Source organism: Eretmochelys imbricata, chromosome 8 (genome assembly GCF_965152235.1).
Source record: "Eretmochelys imbricata isolate rEreImb1 chromosome 8, rEreImb1.hap1, whole genome shotgun sequence".
Classification (NCBI taxonomy): domain Eukaryota; kingdom Metazoa; phylum Chordata; order Testudines; family Cheloniidae; genus Eretmochelys; species Eretmochelys imbricata.
The window spans coordinates 15,894,248-15,915,651 of NC_135579.1; the positions used below are offsets into that span (position 1 = coordinate 15,894,248).

General features: G+C 39.6%; 1 protein-coding gene across 2 annotated transcripts; it reads right to left on the reverse strand.

The window, feature by feature from the left end:
* Nucleotides 1–2,103: 2,103 nt before the first annotated feature.
* ZCCHC10 (zinc finger CCHC-type containing 10) lies at nt 2,104–20,481 on the reverse strand. 2 transcript variants are annotated; one of them, XM_077824493.1, is made up of 4 exons: nt 20,409–20,481; nt 12,943–13,104; nt 7,834–7,875; nt 2,104–4,223 (listed from the first exon to the last, which is right to left on the reverse strand). In XM_077824493.1, the coding sequence occupies exons 1-4, from the start codon at nt 20,447–20,449 to the stop codon at nt 3,956–3,958; spliced, it is 513 nt and encodes a 170-aa protein (XP_077680619.1). In that variant the 5' UTR covers nt 20,450–20,481; the 3' UTR covers nt 2,104–3,955. The 2 variants fall into 2 exon arrangements, with proteins under 2 accessions (XP_077680619.1, XP_077680620.1); XM_077824494.1 differs by lacking the exon at nt 20,409–20,481 and adding an exon at nt 20,182–20,375.
* Nucleotides 20,482–21,404: the final 923 nt, after the last annotated feature.

A 21,404-nucleotide genomic window follows, 5' to 3' on the forward strand; every position in this document is an offset into this window, starting at 1 on the left:
TTCCTTCGCATTCATGGTAAGGTTGGTTATATGGCTACAGGGATTTTTTTAAACAGACATACATAGCATTTGTACTTAGGCTCAACATTTACACTTTGTGTTGATTTACCAGTAGTGTGTCCTCCTAATACAGATTGCAAGTAGAGGCTCTTTCAGAGTCCTCTTCCTTACTGCATAAGGTCTTACATTTTAAACAGTCACTAGTCCTGCTTTTTGTTTGTTTATTTTTAAAATATATTGAAGCAGAGTTCCGGGCCTTTGACTTCATGTCAGTGAGATTAAGACTTCCGCCAATGAGTATGATCCGATATTTATTTCTTCATTTAAAAATAAAGCAACAGGTGCCCCTCCAGTGTTCCAGTGGCAGCAGTCCAGCGCAATAGTATTTTTCAGTAAATGTTATCTTAAGCTCCAGAATCTAACTTTTCATTTAAAATTAAATTATGTCTCTATCCTGTACTGTTGCAAAGACCCCTCAAATTGTGAGCAGAGTGCAAAAAGATAAGAACATCTGCTCAAGTCTACTGCCAGCCTGACACAATAACTGTGAGACATGTGAACTGCATTTCAACAGGGTATTGAATCTGAGACTGTATTATAATTTAAATATCAACTTTATTCAAAAATACTATCAAGGAGGAAACAATATCCTAATTGCCTGAAAATTTTGTAAAAGCTATAGTTAAATGTAATCTTTCAGGTTCCTATAACTTAAAAGTGCTTGCAAAAAAAAGAAATCTGTTTTTGCAGTTTATTTACTTTGTGCATTTAACAGCACTTTGTGTATACACAGTTTCTTCTTTGATGAAAATACCGTTATAAACATCAACAGAGGAGCAGAAAAAAAAAAATGGAAGCATTTTTAAATTTGCAGTCCTTGATTTTTTATTTTTTTTTAAAGTTTCCACTTTGACAGAATACCCCTTTTAAATCCTTCATTTTTCAAAAAATCAAGTTGATTATTTTACTGTTGATCAAACCATACAAAAAAGTTGAGGGTAAATTAACTTATGAAGATCTGCACAAGCAGCTTTCAGTGGCATCTCAAGTGAGAGGAGAACAGGGCTTGGGACAATATCTTTTTTGTATAAACTCAGTTTGACCCATTGAGGGTAGGATGTTCAGTATCATTTCTTTTTAAAGTGAAGAATTAAATTAGAAAAAAGAAAAGGAGACTAAGGTGCCACAAGCGCTCCTTTTCTTTTTGCGGATACAGACTAACATGGCTGCTACTCTAAAACCTTCTTAAAGTAGAGAAATTCCTATTTATTAGTGAAAATCCTATCTACAAATCCATCTCACATACAGCCCTCTTACGTGCCCTCAGTTAGGGCATCAAAAACCTACGTCCAGCTCTCACAAATGTTTGGTTTAATAAAACTCCAAACTAGAAAATCAAGTTGCCTGTGCCTTTTGTTTTTCCATCCCGTCAGCAATGTTTCCCCTTGAAATATGACACTTCTCCTGAGGCCATTCTTCCACTAGACTGCATCAATTGCTTCAGTTCAATTAGCAATGGCAGTTTTACTTGTAATGGGGAGGCATTAAATTGAGCCTGTTTAAAGCAGCACGGGTCTCAATAACTACTGAGTAAATGTAACAATTTCTAGTCAGTAATCTTTGTAAATTAATTATAATTTGTGCCTAATTTAGAGCTTTGGAAGATGGTGATTAAAGAAATACCTTTCCTTGCAGAATCAAAGTGAAATAAAATATCCTTTTAAGAGCAAATCAGGACTTGAGCTAGTAAGAATTGGATGGCTGAAAGCTCTGGTCAGGCTGGTGGGTTTTGCCCTGTAAGATAAAAACGGCTGGGGATAAATAAAACAGAATGGAGCATGGATTTAAAATAAAGCAGAAATATCACATCTGAGAGCAAGTGATCTAAAATAAATAAATTTAATTAACTACATAAAAAGCTACTATGTTTTTGGCTATAAAATATTGGAAGGAGTTCCTTTCGTGGCCTACCACTTAATCACTACTGAATGATATAAAGTATCCCGTGAAATAGCATACTGTCTCCTTAGACCTCCCAGCTCAGGGACCAATAGACCAGAAGTTAAACATAGGTTTCCTTAATCTCTTTAGCAGTTGTATTGTTTTGTCTTATCTCCTGCAGACAGCTTCTTGGATCGGCAAGTGTGCCCATTTTCTAAAGTTATTTTCCCCAATCTCCACCATATCAGTAAATTTACAGTATATTCCAATGAATATAAACTTAGCAAACAGTGTTTAATAATTTATTAACTTTTCCCATTAAATGGTACATTCTCTAAGATGACAAACAATTTCCTGGTAGTTTTATTTACAGTCTTCAGCATGTTCTGTAAAACTCAGTAATGATTACAGACTAAAACACACAACATACATATTTTCAAACATTTAAATAGATGCACATTTTATTCCAAAGTAATTCTACACACTACTTTTTCCATAAAAATATAAAAAATAGTTTAATTACTATATTTTACCTAAACCAGGATATCTAAGAATTTTCTTTCACATATGATGCCCTGTCCCAGAAAAAGGGAACTCCATCAATAAGAAATTGAAAAGGAGACTGCATCACAAAATTAAATGACTAATGCCATCTGCTTAAATTCATCACAACAGCAAATTAGTTCTATTTAGCAACTTGCAAAAGACATCTTGCAATATGCAGGGTTGTGATGCTAGTTTGCTGGGTTTTTTTAGCTAATATGCCTCTTTCATTTCTTTCACGAATGTGCACAAACTTCTTATGTAAAAATAATGGACTGAGCCAAATAATCATTTTATACTGCAGACTATAATGCCAGCTACCATGTGCCCAACAAACGTAAACTGACAATCTTACACTACATAATAATTTTGCAAAAATAGCAAAAGGGAAATATCTTCCTTTTGGGAACTATATTTAAAGGTGACTCATTTTTTCTAACCAAACTTCCAATGAAAATAGCTTTTTGTCCTTGCTTTGAAAATAATGCCTCGATTATATTTATGTTACTACCATTTCTCCAAGTTCTCTGACTCATATTCTGTGTGGAAAGCTAAATGAGTTGAGGGGGTGGGGCAGAGACACCACTATGCCCCTCTCTTTTTAGGATACATTTAATTTTATAAAAAAGGCACAAAGATGAAACTCCTAAGCAGCATCAGTTATTATGATTCGCACCCCCTGCCCATAACCTTCATCTTATTCCAATGCTACTGCTGCAAGAGACATTCTTTGTCTCAGAGAATGTTACAGTTCCATGAGCTCAGGAAACAGGCAAAGTTGAAAAGACTAGCTAAAGCCTTTGTACAGTACAAACAGCATATGGATCTCTAACAAATTAGCGCTAATAAAAGTTTTATGTTGCAATTAATCTTTGACCTGGAAATCTCAGGAAAAGCCATTTGAGAAAAGCTCAGCAGCAAAGTATAATATATTTCTCAGCAAAGGGACTGAAGTCACCCTCTGAGCAATACTGTGCATTCAGTTTAGCCAGATAATGGTAATGCTATTTGAGTACTACACAGCCAATGGTGTTAGAAGCTCTTATTCCTCTTCCTTCCTAACTAGTTTACAGGATTTTCTAAAACATAAATGAAGCTGCTGTAAACGGAGAGTCAGTATATGATGTATACAGCACAATCTGAAACAAGAAGGTTTTGCTCTCTGGCATGTAAACATTAGGGTTACTGGACTTTAGGTCATATAAACAAATCTGATGACAGATTTTTAAACTAAAAAAGTAAAATTTCCTATTAAAGAATTAACCACAAAAATACTCTTTCAATAAGTCTCACTTGCCATGTATACCTTTTTATGTCTTATGACGAATATGTAAAACACTTAGAAAGTTTTAAACTGTAGAAATTTTAACCAGTTAAGCTGTTTGGCAATAATGTATTCAAAACCTCCTTACAGAATGACATTATCGTTCACTAATACCAGTCCTACATTGTCACCGAACATGGCACCATGCTATTTCTTCTTCTTTTTCTTCGGTGGCTCATCATCAGAGCTGCTGTCTGTGCTGGTGCTGCTGCTACTGGAGGAACTAGAATCTGACTCGAAGTCTGAGGAAGAGGAAGAACTACTTGAAGATGGGGAGGATGAGGAAGTGGAGGAGCTTTCGTCACTGTCGCTTTCATCAGAAGAAGAAGAGGTAGAGGAATCTTCACTCTCGGATGAAGAATCACTAGCTGAACTGATGCTGCTGTTGCTGCTGGAACTGGTCACGCTCTTAGACCTACAAGAAACATGAAAAGGACAGGTGAGAGAGTTTCTTCCCAGTACAGTGGTCACTGAACAGACCTGCTGAAGGCACAACTACAAAAAACAATGTTCATTATAAGCTTGCTTTTATAAGCTCAAAACATTCACCATTTGGGCTCAAACTTTCCAGACATGACTTTGTCTGAAGCTGGTATTTCCTCCACTTTCTTGCTTCTGTTTTGAACAAATACCCTTCAGCCATTTGAGTAATGGGACAGTACAATACATACTTCCCCATTGTAAAACAAAACATAACTACAGGAGAAAAAGCAAAGGTTTGAAACTTGGTACAGGTATCATCCTTACTGAGGACTGGGGTCTTTGCTTGGTTAGAGTGGGAGAGAGGGAATAAAAGTTTTAAGTGATAGGAAAAAATGACTTTGGACAACAAAGGTTTTAGAAAAGCTTAATGAAGATCTGTTCCTTTGACACATTATTGTACATTCTCCCTGGATGAAATTCTAGCCCCACTGAAGTCAATGAGAGTTTTACTATTGACTTCAGTGGGTCAGAATTTCACCCAAGGGATGCTGCTCCCAAGCTACTGAGGGAGAAGGAATCCAACGTGCCCACCACTACGGTAACATTTTGTGGGATGGAGATTTTAATAACCTTAGGGAAACTTTCAGAAAAACAAATCCTTTAAAAATAGCTTTATCAAGGGCAAAGAAAAAACATGAATATGGGGGTAAATATCATGAAGGCCTGCATGCTCTGCCATTTTTCTGAATTCATATTCTGCAAACTCCAAGCTTTCATTTTGATTTTTAAAAATCAGTCATTTTCCCATTAAGATAAAGCTATTGCAGGTGTGCTACTGCTCCTAAGCAGTTTGAGATTTTGATATGGACAATGCTACTAAGTGCCAAAAATGAACAACACAGGTTTTCCAAACATACCTCACCCAAAAACCAAAGGTGCTAGCTCACCTTGCTCTCATTCCATTCAGTCAACTGAATGTCATTCCTAACTGGTACTATGTAAAGTGCTAGAAATATTAAGCATAGGTTCGCCTTTCTCCAGAAAAAAGGAAATTAAATGCTCTCATAAGATTAAGGGTGCTTAGTTGAAAATCACTAAGTCAGGAAATTCATAAGCTAAGGTTATAACAACTACATTAACTCTGCCTCATTGTGCACCCACAGTTGTGTCAAACTGACATACGTGGAGCCGTGTGTTATAATGTTCTGAGCCATTAACATCTTAATATACATCTGTTATCTGTATTTTTCCCCCCAAACAGCTGTTTTTTTCTATTGAGGGCAGTTTATATACAGCTGCTCAGGTAGGAATCTCCAGAAAATAAGCTAATAAAAGCCACATCTTAAAGTGGTGTTCGGAATCATTAGGATGGATCACTACATAGGTAGTAGAGTGGGTACTTTCAGATAATGTCTAATAGCTATTCCCTTGACAGAAATATTTCTGGGGAGAGGGCAAGGGCCAGGGATAGGAAGCAGAAAATCATCTACAGCAGAACCTCAGAGTTACAAACACCAGAGTTATGAACTGACCAGTCAATCACACGCCTCATTTAGAACCAGAATTATGCAATCGGGCAGAGGCAGAGACGAGACCAAAAAAAAAAAAAAAAAGTACAGTACAGTACTGTGTCAAATGTAAACTACTAAAAAATAAAGGGAAAACAGAATTTTTCTTCTGCATAGTAAAGTTTCCAAGCTGTATTAAGTCAATGTTCAGTTGTAAACTTTTGAAAGAGCAACCATAAAGTTTTGTTCAGAGTTATGTACCACCTCCATTCCCGCAGTGTTTGTAACTCTGAGGTTCTACTATACTTGCTTTCAGAAGGTTACATAATATATAGTATGTTGGTTTGGTTACACAAGGGGGATGAATCGTTGGGGCAGATGAAGAAATGTACTTCCTTGAAAGAGGCAGTGATACACACATGGCTTAGACAGTGTAAGAAAAGTAACCTTTAGATCATGCTCTAGACATTTTTTTATATTTTGTATCTGAATAGATGCATTGATTTTGAAATTCCATTTCAATAAATGTATCAATAAAATGATTTTTATATAAGGCAACCCGAATCAGATCTCTGATACTGCACACTAGATACAACTACAGATAAGTGCCTCAGAATAAGCAGTAGACCCATGGATCAAAGGAGGCAGAATCAGCCAGAGTACAAGACCAAGTGTCTTGGGGTTTGCAATCTACCTTCCAAAAGAGTTCCATGAGGGAGGTGGTAAGGGCTAGTGTGGGCACAAGAAAGCCCAAAGCAACCTAAAAGTTATGGGGCACAGTTGCAGGAGTTTTGTCATTTCGTATTTTTCTGGTTAAGCCTGTAGCAATGCTACTGGAACCTTAACTTTTGCATCTCTTAACTTCAGGATTTTAAGTATACAACAACATGCTGTGTTGAGTATTTTTGTATTTAACTCTTCCTAACGCATATAAGTGTACTTGATGCCTTATATGCAAATAAATGAATACTGTGGCTGCATCTGAAGAGGCCTATAACACGTGAGAAAACAATTCAAACCAAGAATGTGTAATGTTTTAAAGGTGATCTGCAAAGAAAAAAATGGGTCTGTCAATGTAAAAATAAAGTCTAAAATATTTTTTCCAAAATAAAAGGACGTCTTTAATAAAAAACATTGCCTCTTCAGCTGAGCTGAGAGCTCACCCAGAAATCCACCAGTAAAACCAGTCTTGACATTTTCGATATCTTATGGTAAATACAGGCTTTTTAAAAAAGCCTTTCTGGCCTCTTACATATATAATCTCATAGAGATACAAAGAAAAGGACACCAGACCAACATTTTAAACTTGTTTGCAAGTCTCCCCTAAAGGAGGGATTTTGACACCAAGGTTGTTTTCTGAAGTGGAGCATGGGTGGCTGTTTCAATCAGCAGAGCAGCAATAAAGGAGGCACTAAGCTAGAAGTGGGAGAAGACGGTTATACCATATTTCCATTTGGGATTGTCTCACAAAAATGTTGCTCGCAGATACTGAACACATGACAGCACCAATGGCAACCATATAACAAAGTTCTACTTGTTTTTTATACTAACACAATAATTAAACTGGTGTAGCTGTGGGCTCCCAGCAGCGCTAACGCTGCTTCATAAGACCCAATTTTAGTGTCAATGATAGTTTTGTTTGGTTGGGTTTGGATTTGTTTTGTTTACAGTCGCTAGAAAAACTTTTAGAGGGAGATGACAGTTCGGAATGGGGAAGAGAGAAGGAACAGCAAGCTGAGGAGAAAGAACTATTATTAATTGGAAAACCGTAGTCAATTATTGCACTTATTTGAAATACAAAATAATGCCCTTCTAGCCAAAGGAAGGAATATTTTTTTCTACTAAAGGGAAGAGTATGTAGAGAAGGGAAGATCAAAAAGGAAAAAGTGAAGTCAGAGAATTAGAAGGTGAAGGGGTTGGAGAAACTTCAAATGCTCATAGCATGACTACTTAAAGGAGGCCAAAGGCAACAAACAACCTTCACTGCAATTTCTACTTTCCGTATCCCACACACCCTCTTTCAAATTACCCTCTCCGTAATGAGTGCAACATAATGCAATGGAATAGCTGCAGTTTTAATCTTTTCCCACATACCTTTTTTTCTTGGTCTTCCTTTCTGCAGTACTTTCTCCAGTTCTAATTAAGGGGAGGGGAAAAACAATGGCTTTGATTAATGCAGTGGGAAAAATTAAGTAAACAGGTGCATAGTGGAGTTGAGATTTATAATATCATCATCCCACTGGCAGAAAAGTCAACAGTGGGTTGTAATGACTAAAGTTCACTTGGCACATTCACTTTCAGCCATTTTTCAACCCAAGAAGACATTCCCTATTACTTAAAAAAAACTGTTGTATTTTACCCTTTTAAACATTTTTTGTATTTGAGTATGCCACACTCTCAGTTACCTTCTGCTAAGGGTTATTTACATTAAAGTGATACTGTCGGTGTGAAAAGAAGATGTGTACAAGTTTTCTTTACCTAATATCTCAAATTATTAAAACTAAGTTTTCAAAATCTAAATTAGCTTTCATCATTTACGTTCTTCATGAATTTCTCTCCTGTGCAATAGAGAGAAAAAAGTCCATTTTTATTAATAATATCTAGCTATTTCACTTTCAGGTCCTCATGCATTCACACACTGATAGAAAGTTTGGGTTTCAAACACTGCAGTGAAATGCTTGTTTAACAAAATACTTTCTCCCTGGGATTTCCTTTTTAATTCCGAAGGAGATTTCTGTTGGTCTTAACTTTTGAGAAAACATTTCCACAAAGTAGCAGAATTAGGCCAAATTTGCCATGACTGTTCCCCTTTCAATTCATATGGTCATATCACCCTTTCAGCCAACAGCAGAAGTAAACCACATGAGGTCTCTATTTTGCATAGCATTTAAGTATGTAATTAATTCCATCCCTATTCGGGGAGTGGAGTAGCGTGTCTGTGTGGTGAAGGTCCTCAGCTACAGTCCTGAAGATCCTGGGTTTGAGTACCAACTATCAGAGGGGTGGCCGTGTTAGTCTGTATCCACAAAAACAACGAGCAGTCCTGTGGCACCTTTAAGACTAACTGATTTATTTGGGCATAAGCTATTGTGGATAAAAACCCCACTTCTTCAGATGCATATCACTTGACTTCACACTGAAAGGTTTCCTCTACTCACCATCTTTGATGTGATGCTGGCCACATCACTCCCTGGTACACTGTTGGCTATGAAACTGATATGCCTTAACCACAGCAGTCCATTGAGCCATTGGCTCCAGACAGCTTTTAAGCATATGTTTAACTTTAGCTTGTATTTACGTCCCATTTGACATCCAGTGGATTTAAGACCTTTCCCAAAAAGGGATTCTTTCCTTAATCAAGGCCTAATATTAGAAGCAAACTTAGATAAATAGACGCAAAAACTATTTCTGGTTTTTACAATTCAGTTACTCACATTTCATTTAAAAGATGAGCAGCAATGGATTTTAGAAAACAGAGCTCATCCATACAGATTCCGAAATAATGGTTTTTTTTTTTAACATAATATTTTAATAAAATGGTGGTAGGTAACATCAAGGAGAATGCAGACTTGCCTACCGTCACACAGACCTGCAAAATGCATGAGCATATTGCAAGATGTCAAGCATTCCTGAACAACTGGTAAAACGTCATGGGTCTGTGTGCAAGAGGAGTGCTTTCCTCACATAATCCCCAGTAGCCATACAGAGGGTTCACTAAACTACAAACCAGGAGCTCACAAATTCTAATCCCAACTCTTTTACTAATTGTTCTCCATATTTCTGTGACCTCCACAACCTTTACTAATCAGGGCCTCATGCTCCACCTTAGAGGAGGCATTTGTCATTCATTCATTTTACACCAGGCAAAGCTGGGAATACAACCCCGGTCTCTAATTTGCCAAATTGCCTCTCAGAAGAAAGGGCCTAGATTATGTGTTAGCCTAACCCATGATAACAGAGCGTAGATTCTTTGTCCCAATTTAGTGGCCAACCCAGACATAAGTTTATGAGTCTGCTACTACCTCCATGCTAATGTGTATTGTCCTGGAGCTCAAGTGGTAGAAGCTTATACTTTTAAATCCAGAACTCCCAGGTTCAAACTCTGCAGATGATCCAAACAGAGACATTATTATACTTGGCTATGCAATCTCTACTCTACCATACTCAGCTTCCAGAGCCAGCAATACAAATCAGGAATCCTCATACTCTGCATTCACAAGCAGTTGTCTAACCCAGTAATAAAGTGTGCTATCTCCCCCTCTACAATCGGCTCCATAGGGGGACAACAGTAAGCTTCCCCTATCAGTTATTCCTATAGTTGCCATGGTAGAGGACGATGGCATAAATCTGAAGATTGTGGGATCAAACCTGTGTTGTTTTATTATTGCCCCGCTGCTGCCCTATAGATAAACCAAGATATTAATTCTCTACAGATGCATGAGCATTAAATCCACACTCCTCCCCTACACAGAATCACATAGCTGAAGTCTGTGCTAGTATGCAAATTAGTTACAAATATTAAAAATTGGGTAATTTACATGTATCACACAGAGTTGCACAAAACTTGGCAGCTACTGGAATGAAACCTTTCAAGCCTCCATTTGGTACTGTACTTATGTCATCATTCACTATAGAAAAGCCAGGGTGTCTGCCCTCAGGATGTTGAGGAGGTATTACACGTCTCAGCTTTGTACTACATAAAATGTATTACATTTTTAAACAAGCGGTAATTCAGTTTTCCTCTTTTAGAATCTTACAGCAACCTTTTTAGAATTTTAGAAGCCTTTAAAATTCTCTTTTCATTGTCTTCATTAAGAACATTATTTGCAGTATTTAAAGTATCTTTACATTTCATTCTTACTTCACTTCCCTTCCTCACCCCAGCTATTGTACAGTACTTGATACCTAACAAGTAGGGACAAGGAAATATGTTCCAAATGTTGCATCAAAATTGGAATAAATTTAAGTGTCTAAAAGCACACAGTCATTATGTCTTAGAGGGCTTCATAATCAGAATTATTACTTTGTACTGAAGTTCCTTGATTTTAGGTCACACAACCTCCATCTAGGTTAATAACTAACTAGAAGGATCATAATGCAAAATTATTTTCACATTACCTAGTCTTGGACAACGAGACTTGTTTGCCAGTGCAAGGCTATATTAGATATGCAGTTATTCCATTTAAAAAACTACAGTTGTCAAAAAATGAAGATGTTAAGACTGACACAATGGCTTTAATTCTGGCCCTTGTAAATGCGTATTACTTTTACAACCATATTGTTCTATGTAGGTTTTTATATGGAATGTCCTAGCTTTTTGTTGGGGTTTTTTAAGAAAAGTCCAAAAAAATCATTATGTACACAGGTCATAACATAAGTGAAATAGATTTTGGATCTCATTATGCTGTAATTATGCACACCAATCAAGTTTTTTTAAAAACCCTCACCCCCCCCACATCCCACTTTTCTCTAGAAAATAATTATTTTAAAAGTGCTTGTGCTAAAAAAAATTTTAATGCACCACCTATGATTTTCAAAGACTCATAACTGCCAAATCAAAACCAGTTTTTACTGCACCACTGAAAAGTGCATCTCATAAAATATTAGCCTCATACCAAATTTCACCTTTCTAATGCCAAACTATTTCCACATTAAACCTTTTAAAAAGAAATAGTTTAAAACATTTTTTTTATAATAAAGTATTTTCCTCCACACCACTCACGTTTTTAAAAATGGCTGAACCATTTTTTGCTCAGACTTTAAAAGAAAATTAACCCTTCGGTGGAGACCTTGTGTAATCCCCACACCTTCTGGATGTGATGTTCTGTCCCCTTTAGTGGCACCAAGACCACTTAGAGATTAATGAATCTGCTACTGCCTCAGTTAAGGCTTTTAGCTCATTCCTTAGAGACTCATATATTAAGCTTCAGAGGTCCCAGGTTTGATCCCCCCGCCGACAACCGGGGTCTGTCCGTGTTATACTTGCATAGAAAATTTCAGCCCCGAAAGAATAAAGATTTAGAAAGTCATAAGCAACTGACAAAGGGAAAAATAAAGTTAGAATTAAAATGCTTAGGACACCTTAAATCCTTGGGCTTCACTTGGCCAATGGCATTAAGCACTGTGTTGTCTAACCCTGCTTAAAACAAGTCTACACAACACATGGTTCAACACATCAGCAGCCATTAGTTCTTGCCTATGATAGTGTTCCTACCATTGCTACCAATAGTGAGTACCATTGCTATTCAGTATATGATAACAGCTAGGAGGATGGTTGACATAAAAATTATATGAAATATCCCTTTATGTTCAACATTTTGGAAAGCTTCTCAGTTCATTAAATTATTTTCTCTCTGAAGGCACTTTTGATTAAAAGGGTGAAATGTTTGAATACTGAATTCTTCTTCGCTGGGAGAAACAACAAAATTCTATCTAGGGGGCCAAAAGAGTAAGTGAAGTCACACTTCAGATTAAGGCAAAGTCCAATTTGGCTATTTCTTCTTGGTTGCAGGTATCACCTGCCCAGGTGTCTCAGATGTCAAAACTGCAAAGCATGTAGTTCTTTTAATCCAATAAAATGTATCCCCGATATTTCTAGGAATAAAGAATTGGCAATACATATGAATCCATATCTTGCTCCCCTATTTGCTTTTTATTCTTCAAAACTAAATACAAGGAAAAACTATGCTTCTGATACACTGTTAACGTAGCACTTATGTTTTTGTTGGTGGACATTTATGGTGAGACTACAAAAATGGACACATCACATACTTTTCTAATTGTGATTGTTGTCCCCACACTAGAAAAGATGTACACAAACTGTTTTCTAAGCCCCCTGTAAACACGTAATAAGGTAAGTGATCAAGGTGCCCAGAAAACAATGCCCCATTACATAAAGGCCCCATTACTTATTTTGACTTTATTCCAGTGATCCATTTTTGTTTAAAAAAACTGTTTGACCTAAGTTATAACAGGGAGAGGCTGACCAAATAACTTGTGGATACTGTGGGATACAAATACATATATACATCCTCTGATGTACATACAGTTACTATTAATGTTAATGGGAGTTACACATACAGACTCAAGAGAATGAACACAAAAACCACACAAAGAAAACTTACCACGCTACTACAATCTCCCAAATACAGTCTATACATACTTCTGCTAATGGCTTTTAAGCTTTAGCCCAGCTGATCTTACCTTTGTTGCAACAATAGTCTGTTTTCTTTTTCTTTCAGAGCTTTCGCTAATTCAACTGTCCTTGATGGTCTGTGTAGATATTTTCTTTTCCCTGTACATTCATAGGTCCAATGTCCAAACTCTAAACACTTCTGACATCTCACATGCTGCTTGTTGGCCTCCCTACAAAAATACAGAATTTGCTTAAGAGCAGGTTTGTATTTAAAGCTGGGATATTTAAGCACAATCAGCACTGTCTATTGAAAATTACATGGTACATTTTAGCATACCAGTCCTAAGACAAAGTATTTGTCTTGTTTAATTTGAGCTTCAACTGTCTGCCTGTATTTATTGGTGCTTTAGCTTTTCTCAAATCAGAACAATCCTGCATTTCACTGGAGCTCCAGACAAGCACATGCATATGTCTGCATATAGTCAATGGCAGGATTGGGTCCTTTGTGATTACTGGAATGTTCCTGTATCAGTTATTTATCAGAATGAACACAAAGACACTTTTCTATTCCAGAACTGGAGCTCTCAATTCTCTCTTTCTGCTGAAGTGGTAAAGACTAAACTACACTTGGCTCTTGGCAAGTGGTGTGTGGCCAATATTTTAGTTTAGTAACTCCTATTGGTTGGTTTCTCTTTCAATCTTTCCTCACTCTACTGGGAGTTCATAATTTCCCATTCCCTTCAGAATTTAAAATTCATAAGCAACTATTAAAGAGTTTGAAGAAAAATGGAAGTGGAGCAATTCTTAAGTTTCAGCCAGTGAACAAAGGTAATTCAATTATGGAAAACACAATTCTTGTCCCAAACTAACTGGCAAATATTTTGGCAGCATCTTTTATATTCCGGCACCAACTGTGTGAAATATGGTTACATAAACATAGATAAATGTTAGTAAATTGTACTCGATGTTACAATCTCCAAAGAATTTGTACCTGCCTCCGTAGTTTTTTCAAACAAGCACCTAAAAATCTGTTCCTATCCATTGAGTCAGTTTGCTGCAATATTTTGGACAGCCTAATTTTCAAATCATGGGAGTCTAGTGATTAGAGGCAGGACAGAATGTCAGACTAAATAGGACACTGTGTTCCTTGTGGGAAATTGAAGAGCAATCCTACAATTTCAGCAGCCAATTAATGACTGCTATCACAAAAGATGCAACTGAGGCATGTGAAGTTCAAAGGTAACATTTTACTCTGTCCATCCCAAGTATAACCTGATTCTGGCTTTCTTGCGTGCATAATTCACTAGAGTTAGCCATGCAAAATTTTACTCACCTGCTTCCTGAGAAGGTGTAAGCTATTAATTTTTCACCATCATCATAGTAAACATGGGTGAATAATTTTGAGCCCACACTGGTAAATATTCACAGAATTTTGCAATACTTTGCTAGAATTCACAGAGGAAAAAATGCTTCCTTTCAGTTTAATATAGGTTAAATGAGACTCTGATGATATACTCATCCTGAAGAAGGGAGTTCCCACTAATAACTTTTCACTGACACAGGAAAGGAGGTAAAGTTGTTTCCTCTGTTTTATTTTTCCCTCCCACGCCTCATTAATTTCTTTAGCTTTAAAATAAAATATTTAGCATTTTTACTGTGATTCATATTTACACTCCCATGAGGTAGGTATTAGTCTAATGTTACAAATGAGGAAATTAAAGCAGAGATATTGAGTGACTCACCCAAGGTCACATCACAAATTGGTGCCAGAGCCAAGATTAAAGCTAGGATTTTCTGACTCCCAGTCTTCTGCTTAGTTTATTGCACCAAGCTGCCTTTCAGCTCTGCCTTTTACCCCTCTTCCCTCAACTGAAAGACTCACTTCGGAAAGTTCAGTCCATTCAGAGCCACATATATACAACAGCCATATACTACTAGAAAGAGGAAAATTCCTAACTCCATATTTAGCATTTAGACACAGTAAAGAGGAGGAGGATAGGAGGAAGGAGGAGAGAGAGGCTATTAGCATTGATGGATGTTTTGGTTTGGTGTGGAACTATGAGTCACCTACTGAGGTACAGAAGAATGGCATGGTTCATTGGCCTTTGTCATCACTTACTCAGGCTCCCAGGTCTATCAAGTTTCTAATAGTCATCCTGTCTATAACATCCAACACCTTTTCGAGACTAAACTTCTCTGGCTTCTTGCAGTAGCCCTAAGGAGAAATGGTGCTAATTTAGATTCAATAGGGAAAAAGTAAGACTCACAATTAATTGCACACAATTAACTTTGAGAATTTAATTTCAGTAGGGAACAGTACTTTTAGTAAGTAGGCTGAACAAGATTCTAGGGCTACTGAAAGGTTTTTAAAAGTTTCATTTTCTCAAGCTCCATTTCTAGACTCCACTGAGAGAATGTCTGTGAATACTGACCTGCCTTGAGACGCACATTGCACTCAGTGGTCAGCCCCCCATTAGCCTAGTAAAATAACTCTACTTGAAATTTTACAAAGGTTAAAAAAAGAACTTAAGGTTAACTAGGTGTATTTAGACTACTGAATACATGGAGTTGTAAACAAAATGAGGCCCCAAACAGCTAGTAAACCATCACTGATATATTTTATGTGGTGGATGTCACTTAATAGACAAATATTAAAAAAGATCTTTGCTCCTAAAATGTTACCATATAGGTTTGGATGTGCTGGAGGGGTATCCAAACTAATGGAAAGATACTGCTACCAGCCCCGACTAAGAAGAGGGGTTGAAACACCTATATACTGTAGCAATATATGTTTTAGACATTAGATAGATGAAGATTCTTATGCCACCTGCCTATTCCTCCATGGAGATTAGTAGAGAGGGAAGATTTTTCTGCTGCATCAACTCCCTGCCAACTCCTACAGAAATCAGTCTTGTCTCAACTGAAGCTCAGAGGAGGAGGAAGTTTGGTACATTGACTACATTGACAGAAAAAAACCTGGATTCAATCTGCAAGAGGAGGTAACTAGGTTGACGGAAGAATTCTTTTGTCAATCTAGTCGCATCTACACTGGGGGTTAGGTTAACCTAACTAAGGATGCAAAACTTTTCACAGACCTGAGCGACATAGCTAGGTTGATCTAATTTTTGAACAAAACCAGGCCTTAGACTGCTGGCTCTGCCACAGATGCCATATGTGAGCAGAACTAGCACAGTTCCTCCACTTAATGAACGTGCAAACACAAACAAACATTCAGCTTTTGGTGCCAACTCAAACCAGCACATATGTTCTCTATTGGAAGACACTAGAAAACTAGACTGTAAAACCAAACAAAAACATACCATCACTTCCAGGTCCCAACACCACTCATCTCCTGACCAAAAAAGCAGACAATTCCACCCAAACCAAAATAAAATCAAAATCTAAAAGCAATCTAATCACCGGGAAAAAAACAGATCAAACAAACTAGACTGCTACAGATTTCTAACCACAGCCCTAATAGCAAATCTCACACAAGTGAAATGGACAAGACTAAGGCCTTGTCTACACTACTAAGTTTTGTTGACAAAAGGCAGCCCAAGTCGGAGCAAAGACGACATGTTCCAGGAGGTACCGCTCTTCTCCAATGCAGAGAAAAGAAAATGCAAGGAGTGGAGGGAAGCTGAAAGGCAAGACAGAAAAAAAAAAAAATCAGAAGTTTGTTAAGGATGCTACTGAGCGGATGATTAAAGTCACCGAGGAGCAACCACAGATGCTGAAGTCCTTAATAATGCTGCAGACTGAGCAGATGCGTGCCCACCCTCCTCTGCAGCACATTCAGAACTTTTTTCCATGCACCCCTCCCCAAACTCCACCGGCACAGTCCTTTCTGCTTTCCTGGATTTCTTAGTTTCCCCTTCACTCCACTCCCCAGGACAACTTTGAAAACGATAGCTGGACCCACAGCTCAGATCATTTGCCCTTCCCTGGTACCTCCTTTTCCACCAAGCATCTTTGTGTGCTGTTTCTTGTACAATAAAAGCAAAGTTTTTGAACGGTAATTCATCTTTATTTGTTTCCTACAAATTAAGATAGCAGGCACTACCAATACATACACAGGCATTTTAATCATTTGCTTATTGGAATGTAATACCCCAAATGTCACCATTGCTTCCTAGGAAAACTACATGTAATGTAACATTGCAGCACCAATCACAGAGAGATACATGATTGGTTCTCATTTTCCAAATGTTGCCTCAAAGCCTCCCCAATTCAAATTGCCCCCCTCTGACAGCTCAAAATCAGCAGCAAAGCAGTCTGCCTCAATACTCCACCTCTGAGAAAATCTTTCACCCTTAGCTTCACAAAGATTATGCAATGTACAAATTGTAGCTATGACCATGGGAATATTATCCTCACTGAGGTCTAACCTGCCATAAAGGCATCGCCAGCGCTCCTTTAATCTACCAAAGGCACATCCCAGAGTCATCCAGCACCTACTCAGCCTGTTGTTGAACCACTCCTTACTGCTGTCCAGGTTTCCTGTGTTAGGTTTCATGAGCCATGGCTGTAAGGGGTATGCCGGGTCTCCCAGGATCACTATGGGCATTTCAACATCCTCTACTGTAATCTTCTGGTCTGGAAAGAAAGTCCCCGCTTGTAGCTTTCTATACAGGCCAGAGTTCCTGATGATGCGTGCGTCATGCACCTTCCTGGACCACCCCATGTTCATGTCAGTGAAACGCCCATGGTGATCACCAAGTGCCTCCAACACCATGGAGAAGTACCCTTTCCTATTGATGTACTCTGTTGCAAGGCGGTCTGGTGCCAAAATTGGAATGTGCGTGCCATCTAGTACTCCTCCAGTTACGGAAACCCATCTCTGCAAAGCCGTCCACTATTTTATGCATATTTCCCAGAGTCAGGGTCCTTCGTAGCAGGATGCGATTAACTGCCCTGCACACTTGCATTAATGCAGCCCCAACAGTCGACTTTCCGAATCCAAATTGATTCACGACCAACCAGTAGCAGTCTGGAGTCGCCAGCTTTCATACGATTACCACACACTTCTCTACTGATAGGGCAGCTCTCATTCTGGTGTCCTTGTGCCACAGTGCTGGGGCGAGCTCCGCACACAGTTCCAGGAAGGTGGCTTTCCACATCCAAAAGTTCTGTAGCCACTGCTCGTCATCCCACACCTGCATGACAATACGATCCCACCAGTCAGTGCTTCCCGAGCCCAAAAGCAACAGTCTACCCTCTGCAGCTGTTCTGTGAATGCCAAAAGCAATCTAAAGTTGCTCCTATGCATACCACACAGCATGTCAGGCAACTAGGAGTCTTCTTCAGTTAGGCGACTAGGAGTCTTCTTCACAATTAACTGCACTGCCATCCGCGATATCTTCATGACAGTTATCAGAGCATAAGAGAGCAGTGCGGGATCCATCCCTTCTCACAAAGATGCCGGGGTGCACAGCAAAGAAGGGCCATTGAAAAATTCTGCAAAAGAAAGCCGGAAGCCCATGGAATGCTGGGACAGAAAGCAATGCTTCACAGGACATAAAGCCCAGTCCCAAGATGCGCCACGATCCGCTCCACCTTCCCACAAGACCTAGCGGCAGACTGGACTGTGGGATACATACTCACAGTGCACTGCTCACACTGTTCATGCTAGTGCCCCAAGTGTGGACGTGCTCTGCTGACAGAGGAAATGAGTGTGAACATGCAATACCGGTTTTTATGATCGCGTTTTTTGAGTGTCGACATAACTTTTGTCAACAAAACTGTAGTGTACACAAGGCCTAAGGCAAGCTCATGCTGAACATGGGATCAGTGACTATAAACTGTAAATGGAAGCTAGGAGATACATAGCACAATGCAAAACACATACAACCAACATGTAAAAGGATAAGTTGAAATGGAGAGACTGTTCCAAAATTAAAGGGAAATAATTATTCCATAAATCATCCGAAATTATGAAACTTTCCACTGAAAAGCAAGGAAAAACTACATAATCCTGGAAAAAGGAAGAAATGCAATAACACTATCCACCCCTTATTATCGCAACTGAAACAGACAAATATAACAAATCATTACAGGGAATAAACTCCCAAATACTACAGTGAAACCCTAAACAGACATTTGATGTACTTTCTCCCAGGCTTGTCTTTTGCTCACTTGGCTTGAAAGGCTAACAACAAAAAAATTCATTTGAAATTACTTTGGCCAAGATACTTTAAGGTGACCTACAGAATTTAAAAACAAAAATGTAGGCTTATGCTTTTTTGTGTGCACTTCTGTGGACGTGTTAATAAACCTGACATGACTTTTTTCTGCCTTTCTTTTGTTAAACTTTAAAATAGTGTGTTTTGTCCCTGGTTTACTTGTGGACCTCATGAATCTCCCAGACTGGTGTATTGTGAGTTCTCACACCTTAACTGAAAGGTGGGGGTGTTGAACCTTTAACATTTTGTGGAAAGAATGTCATGATTGATTAATAAGACATTGGTGTTAACAACTACTCAAAACCAGAGTTTTAAATAATCGGATTGAGACCTCTTCCCCTCTCAGTCATTCAGCTTTCATTCTTTACTATTGTAACACCATCATTTCACTAGTTCTTTAATCACCATAGTCTGCCAAAACACACACGATCTGAATTTCTGGTGTAAAAAACAAGCAGAATATTTTCTGAACTTTTGAAAAGGGGAAGAAAAAAGCCCATTTAACCTCTTTGTTTATCAGGGGGCTGATCTGTAGTGGTACTTAGCTATCTCACACTGATAGTGAAACACTTAGTTTGTTAACATTTGTAAAGAGCTTTGAAATCCTCAGATGCAAGGAGCTAGAGAAGTGAAGAGTATTTATTATTCCTGTAAGGCTCTGTACCATGGTTAACTTAATCTTCCAATCTACATTATAGAATTTGTTTTTAGGAATCAGTGAACAGCAGGCCCGTCCCAGTTCACAGTCAGCACAGACAGGGTAGAGTCAGCTCTTTCTCGGAGGAAGTACTTCATTATCCATCCCAACTAAAGATTTACAACTTTAAAAGAATAAAAATCTGCTCTCACGCTGCGGCCCTTTAACCGTGGGACTGTCCCCCTATGGGGTTGGGGGGGTTGCACTCCAGTGCTGCAAGGTGCACGTCAGACACCGGAGGGGCTGAGGGGTCCTGTACACTTGCAATGCATTATCTACTGCCCATCACCGCCTATACCACGGCCCCTGGCGTACGCGACTGGCCTGGCCAGCCACCGCTACCCGCCCCCCTCCCGAAGGGCTTGCTCCCCACCCCACTTGCAGGCTCTCCGGGTTGGGTGAAGGCAGCGATTCTGCTCCCCACACACCTCCCGAGGGGTCCCACGCACACGAGCATCACCGCCTCCGCCGGGATTCCCCTCCGAGGCGCCCCCTCCCAGGAGAGCCCGCGTCCCTGAGGCTTCCCCTCCGAGACAACCCTCCACTCTCCTGCCCACGGGACGCCGCTTTTCTCGGGCTGCCGCACGAAGACAAGCCCCTCGGGGATCCGCTGTCTCCGAGGACCCGCCCTTAGCCCCCGGCCCGGCGCACTCACGCCTGCCGCCGAGCGATGAGTCGGTGCATGGGAGTCGCCATCTTAGCCCCTGGCCGGAAAGTGAGGGATGCCGACGATAGGCCACCGCGCTGCATGCTGGGCAATTCCGCCCTCCTCCTCCTTCCCCATTGGGAGAGAAGCGGGCAGCTGCCTGCCACAAAGAGCCAGGCGCCTGGCGGCTAGAGAGGACGTGCGTTGGGGCCCGTCATCTACCTCAGCTCCACTCCTCCGGGCCTGCCTAGCCGCTCATGCGGCTCCCTGCCGTTCCAGCGGTTCGCTCAGCTCTGTCCAGTCTCCTTCTCCCCCGGGGCCTCTCGCCCTTCCTGGGGCCATGTGCATGCCTCTCCCCGGGCGGTCCGTCCCCCTCTTACCCTCCTGTACCCACAGTGCATAGGCACCAGTTCCCGTCTCTTGTTTTCGGCTTGGGCTGGTCTCTTCACGCTTCTGAGTGTCACACTGGTGGATTTGGCTTCTTTCTCTAAGTTTCTCTAGGTCACCCTCTTTTTCTCTTCCCAGGGGGTTTCCACGTTATCACTGGCCATAGAAGTGCATCCTTAAAGCCTCTCCTAATATGCCCTCCATCGTCATCTTCTTACCACGTTTGATGCTTTAGCTTAGATTTTGATCTTACCATGTTTGATGCTTTAGCTGTAGATTTCCATGACTCAGCTCCGTAAAGGAGGACAGACATGTTGCCAATGTTAGAAAACTGTATTTTTGTGTCTGTGCCTATCATAGAAGTGTAGGACTGGAAAGGACCTCAATTGGTCATCTAGTCCAGTCCCCTGCATTTAAGACAGGACTAAGCAATAACTAGACCATTCCTGACAGGTGTTTGTTTAACTTGCTTGTTCTTAATCAATTCTTATGAATGAGACTCCACAACCTCTGTAGGGAATTTGTTCCAGTGCTTAACTTCCCTGAGAGTTAGAAAGTTTTTCCTAATATCCAACCAAAACTTCCCTAGCTGCAATTTAAGCACATGCTACTTTTTCA

Bases quoted from the DNA above. Each gene is read 5' to 3' on its own strand.
- ZCCHC10 (XM_077824493.1), bottom strand. From the start codon at position 20,449: ATGGCGACTCCCATGCACCGACTCATCGCTCGGCGGCAGGC. The intron at 13,105-20,408 runs GTGAGTGCGCCG...GTATTTTTGTAG, and splicing joins CTCATCGCTCGGCGGCAGGC to GGAGGCCAACAAGCAGCATG. The intron at 4,224-7,833 runs GTATGTGGGAAA...TGTTTCTTGTAG, and splicing joins AGGAAGACCAAGAAAAAAAG to GTCTAAGAGCGTGACCAGTT.